This window comes from Centruroides sculpturatus, unplaced genomic scaffold, assembly GCF_000671375.1.
Source record: "Centruroides sculpturatus isolate CEXI.00-Female unplaced genomic scaffold, Cexi_2.0 scaffold913, whole genome shotgun sequence".
Lineage (NCBI taxonomy): Eukaryota > Metazoa > Arthropoda > Arachnida > Scorpiones > Buthidae > Centruroides > Centruroides sculpturatus.
The window spans coordinates 163,464-170,252 of record NW_019385227.1 but is presented as its reverse complement, the minus strand read 5'-3'; the positions used below and the strand labels follow the sequence as shown (position 1 = coordinate 170,252).

At 26.5% G+C, this 6,789-nt stretch overlaps 2 protein-coding genes across 3 annotated transcripts in view; both read left to right on the top strand.

The window, feature by feature from the left end:
• Window positions 1–4,593, top strand: part of LOC111636434 (GON-4-like protein) — a 27,201-nt gene extending 22,608 nt beyond the window's left edge. For both annotated transcript variants that reach the window (XM_023381682.1, XM_023381681.1), the window contains exons 10-12: window positions 3,297–3,383; window positions 3,506–3,668; window positions 4,374–4,593. In XM_023381682.1, coding sequence (XP_023237450.1) covers window positions 3,297–3,383; window positions 3,506–3,668; window positions 4,374–4,510 — 387 coding nt within the window. In that variant the 3' untranslated portion in view covers window positions 4,511–4,593. The remainder of the gene's footprint in view (window positions 1–3,296; window positions 3,384–3,505; window positions 3,669–4,373) is intronic.
• Window positions 4,594–6,020: 1,427 nt separating this feature from the next.
• Window positions 6,021–6,789, top strand: part of LOC111636432 (GON-4-like protein) — a 24,760-nt gene continuing 23,991 nt past the window's right edge. Inside the window, exon 1 of the mRNA XM_023381680.1 lies at window positions 6,021–6,153. Coding sequence (XP_023237448.1) covers window positions 6,151–6,153 — 3 coding nt within the window. The 5' untranslated portion in view covers window positions 6,021–6,150. The remainder of the gene's footprint in view (window positions 6,154–6,789) is intronic.

The window sequence follows — 6,789 nt, the reverse complement described above, 5'->3', positions numbered from 1 at the left end:
AAAAATAAAAATCAAGTTTAAGTCATTTTATTCGACTTTACGTCCGTCCGCCACAAATATTGAAGTCGTAATATCACTAGAAAAGCGTTTAAAGCACATAAAATCATATTAAAATATATACATTTACAAGTATGTACTGTATTTACAGTACAGTACATGCATTCGTAAATTTAGATTACTTTTTTCTGTACTCTATTAAAAACTAAAATTTATTTGTTTGTAAGCTTAAAATAGATTCTTATTAACCATATATTATTAAAAATGCATTAATAAATAAAATACAGAACTGGGAATAATAATTTATGGTTTAGCCTAGTGACAAGTAGATTCGGAGACAAGTAAATTCGACTTATGTCGTTTTTCAACTTAAGTCGTTTTCCTGGAACCAATTATCGACGTAAGGCGAGGTATACCTGTATAATAAAATTACTTTGACTATATTATATGTATGAAAAAATTTAATAAATTTGAAATTTTTTCAATGAATTTTCTACTAAAAAAAACACAAAAATTAATTCTAATAATTGTTATTGATTGTAATATCACTCAAGAACATCAATACAAATTAAAATTGATCCATCATATACTTCAATATTAAATTAAATTATTGAGTTTTTATCTGTTTTTAACATTATTTAAATGTCCATAATAATAATTACTGAAAACTTGTAGTTGTTTTTAAATAATAGTGTAAATGTTTCTAACATATTAAATTTTCTAATTCATTTGCCTAAGAACAAAAATTCCAAAGTAATAAATAAATAATGAGAAGAATTGGAATCAATTTTATTAGCATTCAGTTTTGGTTTCAAATTTCTAAATCAAAATTATAAACTCATTAGTAAAACTTACACACTCATTTTCACTGATTTTTTGTGATTTTTGTATGTTGATCCTAGAAGTTTTGACAGTCAGACTAAGCCAGGCATGGCCAACATATGGCCTGCGGGCCGGATGTGGCCCATGTAATGGATTTATGTGGCCTGCAATTAATCTTTCAATATTAGATACTCAGAACAGATTGGTGAAAAATTCTAATGCCTAAGAAAAATAAAAGGTCAACAACTCGCTGTCCGGTTAGAGTTAATCCTCCATTACAAATCTCTTAAGTACAGCGTATTTTTTACATTATCATGCTTTATCAATGTTCTACACATTGATAAAGCATGATAATGTGAAAAATGTATCTGTAATCTCTATGCACAATTTAGTCTCTACAGGGTGACACCACAATGAGATCTCGCACCACCACAAAATCTTCCTAGGGCAACCTCTGGTTCGGCCCGTGGAAAAAGTTTTCTTTCCAATTTGGCCCAAGGGCAAAAACAGTTGGCCACCCCTGGACTAACCTAATAATAGTTCCCATTTATTCTATAATTGTTTAACTGAGTTGATATATTTATAAGGCAATTTCCATAATTTTAATCCCTTTTGCATTTTTTATAAATAGTGACTTAAATGCATTAAATTAAATTTTATGAAATTTTATGAAAAGTCAGTAATCATAAAATCAAAATTCATTATTATTTTTGATTTCAAAGTGGAAAAATTTATGAAGAAAATGGATATTCTTAAAAATTATTATAAATTTAATTAATGATACTATTTATTAGCACAAGAATTAATATTCAGTAATTTTATTATTATTTTATAATTACATAGTCACATGGTTTACATAGGACTAAATATTATAACTTTCAACTTGACATAATTTTTCTTATAATTGACAGTGAAGCAGTTTTCATTCATGATTTTGTGCACAGAAACTGTTTGAATTAAACTTATAAATTGATGATAAAACAGAAGAAAAAATAATACTTAAAAGACAGTTTCATTTCAATATATAATTATACTAGCTGTTACTTGCGACTTCACCCGCAGGGGTTTTGCAAGCAAACCCCATTTATATTCAGTATTTCAACAACCACAGTAATTGTTATATAACACCTACTGCTGAGAATGATGATGAGAATTGTTGAGAATCAAACAAACTATTTTCAATTTGATCAATTTTCTGGAATATTAACAATCCTTCTATTGATATAATCGAACCAATATGCAATAACAAATTCAAATTTAAAACAGTTCAAACATTTGGTTAAAAAATCGAAATATATAAAAATATTTATAACAATATCTGAAATGTTATCAATTTAATACACCTAAGTACTCAATGAAAACTAAACATAGTTGAAAACAAAAAATTGCATGTAAAATAGTACAGTAGAAGCCGTTCTTCATGTTAAGCCTTAATCCTCTCCCTCCTCCTCCCTCGGGAATTTCGAAAAATCCCTTCTTAGGGCATGTTTTCATGATGTACCCTAACTGTGTACAAAATTTCACCTCTAGGTTCTGCGGTTTGCTCTGGGTGATGATGAATCAGTCAGTCAGGACAAGTAATTTTATATATTTAGACTAGCAGATATAATCACTAACACTTGTGAAAAGAGAATAAAATCGTGTGAGCTGTAAAAATTTATAAATATAATTTGGTATGAATTAAAAATAAACTTTTAATTAATATAATTTTTCAAAATTTTAAATTATGAAATATGAATATCATGAATAAAATAATAATGACCAAGTTTTTATCACATCACAGAAAAAGTTTCTTGTTTAAAATGTCTCAAAATATATTTATTTTGTTAATAATAGTTAAAAAATTGTAGTAAAATTTCATTTGTTTACTACGAAAATGATTTTATAGAAGTTAAAATATGCCTAATTAATCAACTTTTACTCTTACAAAATATATTTAAATGCAAAAGTTCATTTTTTATGCAAGATAATTGATATTTTTTATTTAATTTAATCTGAAACAAAGTGTAGAATTACATTAGATAAAATTAATTTTTACATGTAATTCTTACCAACTTTTCATTAAAGAGCTGGCTTAATTATTGTTTTATCCAAAACATTATTAAGATTTTACAAACTATATATTCAGCAGAATTACATCATAGGAAATGCAATTCTGCTGAAGATAAAGTTTATAAGGATTTTCAAAACATTTCAGCTATAAAAATAATTCTAAAAATTTCAAGTTCATGAATGCAATAATTATTTGCATTTACAAACTTAGTGTCTTTATTTGAGAATACTTAAATTAATTTTTATTTTATATATGATAATGTTTTGGATATTTTTAAATTTACATTTTTAACTGGAATATAACAATATATGAGAACTAATTGCATTTTTATATTATTTTGTATTTAAAAATATGTAATGTTTAAAATTTGTATGAAAATAACTTATACTTCTATTTATCTATTGTTTTTGATGATAAATTTCAGCATATTCAGTTGCTTACACAAGAATTTCTATTATCTAAAGATGATCCTGCTTTGAAAACAGTTTCAAATATTGCCTATGATTTATTGGTAATTTCTTACATTTTTAAATATTATTAAATTATAATTGTAAATATATTTGTTTTTAATCTAGAACATCTACTTTTTCAAGTATATTTTAATTTTATGATTTTGAAACAATCTATATTTAGGAAGAAATAAATAGATTTGGAAAAAGAGATTTTCCTATTGGCCAAAGATCTGCATTCAATGCATACAATTTAGATGATGCTTGGAAATTAGTATCTAGAAATAATTTTCTTAATTTATCCAGTAAAGCTTCTACTACTGTTTCTAAAACTGCTAGGAGAGGAAGTAAGTAATTTTGTATATGAGATACTAACTTATGTATTTTTATTTATTTATTCATACAAAAATTAGAAAATTTTAAAGACATAGGATGACTCTCCTTCTAATTAATAAACAATCTTTTTAAAATCAAACTAATATAAGAAGTATAAACAACAATAAAAACATTATAGAAATATGCAACAAAATAGAAATTAAAAAAACACGACTATTTTATTACTTAGATGCATATAACATTTTGATGTTTTTTGAACTTATTAAATCATTTATGTAATTTTTCATTTATATTTTTGTAGATAAATGTAATAGAATAATAGGAATGAAATTTATCGATTTGTAATGGAACTAAGATATATTCAATTTATCAGTTGTTTAATTGCAGTTATAGTTATATGATATCTGATCATATAACTACAGCTATAACTATAGTCACTGGTAATCTGAGATCCATTGAAATATATTAAGTTTGTGTTATTATTTATTGTTAGATTTTTTATGTTACAGTCAGGTTAATCATCTTTAAAATGATTTGGTATTCTATTTTGTATATCATTCTGGTTTTATAATTTTCAGAGATTTAGTTGAATTCAAATTTTTTTAATATCAAAAGGACATGTTAGATTAAAAAATTTTTCTTAAACTGAAAAATAATAGGAGTAAAAATTTATGATATGTGAATTTAATTAATTTGCTTCAAATATTTATTTTCAGCTAACATCAATTTTCATACTAGAAATATAATTGCCAATAGTCGTGTCTTCATGTATCCTGAACTTCTACCTTCTTGTGGATTTTTGTCCTGTACTGAAAAATCAAAAGTGACTTTTACCCAAGCTGAAGATCAGTAATGTATCTTTTATTACGATTACGATGAAACTTTAAGATTTTATATATAACAATTATCATCACATTTAATAAAAATATACAATGAAATTGCTTAAATATTCTGTGTAAATGTATGTTCATTAAATAGAACTTAAAAAATTACACATAAAGTTGTTTAATTTTAAAAGTGACTTTTACCCAAGCTGAAGATCAGTAATGTATCTTTTATTACGATTACGATGAAACTTTAAGATTTTATATATAACAATTATCATCACNGCAAGTTTAACAGTTCTTCCTGGCTAGCCTGCAAGCAATCAACATGCGTTTTGCAATTGTAGATCTTCAGCTGATCCCTGCAACATATACTGGCAAATACATTGAACTTCAAGGCATACAGTGTTCAAACATTGCATGATTGTATGAGCAACACTGACAACCAGAGGAAGAGGATGTCAGCATGTCAGATTTTTCTGTTCTTTCTCAATAGACAGAACAGATCTTTCATTAGAAATTCTATTGGCCAAACTGCTCTTTTCAGAAGCATTTCTTTTCTCAGGAAGTATCAACAAGTGGAACTGCCACATTTTATTCCATGCTTGAATGACAATGCAAGTGCAACTCTTTTAAAAGTGAATATCCTGTGTTTGATGTCTGGCACAATTTTGATATCTTTTTTCCCCCAATGATGCCATCATAGGAGAATTCTTCTATGCTATTTCAATGAAGATGATGTTGCCTGATATGCAGTAGCAATGACTGCTGGATGATCAAGGGGTTTCTGCAGCAAGATGGAGTCCTGCTGCACTGGTTGCTGTTGTCCTCAATACTCAGATAACATTTTTTGTAGGTCAGACAGGCATTTAGAATGTGTGCCCTTCACCGTACCTCCTCACTTACTCACCCTCTATTAGACTTCTTATGGGGTTAAGAACAGGAGCAATATAATGAAAGCAAGAAACATCCTTGTTGATGATGTGTGAAACCAAAATCATGAGACTTGTTACCTTGGCTATGTTAAACAAAATTTCGAAAGAAACTAAACAGCATATGAGCTTATGCACTGACTGTGAAGGTCATTATGTTGACAACCAATAAGGAATCAAAATCCTTTATAGGTGTTATCGTCATTAGGTACTGTATATTGCACAACATATGTAAATCCCAAGTCTAAATTTTGAAACTGAAAAGGGATACATAATTTTGCACCTCCTTGCATTTAAAGATAATTCAGTAAAATCCAGTTATTTGGTTTATTGTGCCTTACCTAAATGCAGTTTGCTGCAGCTGCTATAAGAATTTTGACAATATTAGCAATTAATTATAATTATTTGCTTTTTGTCCTATATTTTAATTAATCTTCTTAATAGCTATTGTAAATATTGGTTTAATAAAATCTTAGTGAACTTATCAATTGAAAACTGTGATCTGATAAGTCTTTAAAATTTATAGCAAATTTAAAATAGCTGTTAAGAAGATTAAATTTATATATTTTCACATGAATAAAATTAATTTTGTTGAATTGTACTAATGAAATCTCTTCTCATTTTAGTATTATTTTAAGCACAATAAGGCTCCAGCAATTAATCAAACCATCAGATCATTTAATCCAGATTTGATAATATCTCCAAGTGAACAACCTTCAGAATTATTGCCAGAATGGATGGTATTAATTTTTTTTTATTATTAAATTTGAATAGTAGCATGTTTTTATTTTGACATATATTTTTCTTTTAAGTATTTGTATATTAGAATTTTAAAACGTATCTTATATTTTTAATGTCATATCATGTTTGCATTTTTTATTGCATAATGTATCTGCAGTTTTCTTATTTGAATAATAATTATAAAAACAGAACAATAATTAGACTTCAGTAGTAAAAAATTCTAATCTATATATATATATGCGCTTTTCTGTAGAACGTATCTACCGCATAAAACGAGACCTTACAGTATTTTGTATATCTAATGCTAAATGCAAAGTCATATTATAATAAGAGCTTTACCTAAGAGTTCAAATGTATATTAAGTAACTTGACTAATTCACTATCTCATGCTGAACTTTGAGTAAAAATCTCAAACCCTTGCTACTCAGGAAATTCCCCAATAAAGTATTATCCTGAACAGATATTAATCGTAGCTGTTGTTTCTTTTTAATTTTAATGCTCCCTCTAAAGATTATTCTCATTAAGAAGTTGACAAAATCGGCTAAGGTATAAATTTCATTACGAAGTAGAATACACATTAAAGAAATCTAAAGTTTACGAATATGAACGCATTAAATAATTTTGTCTTATAATTC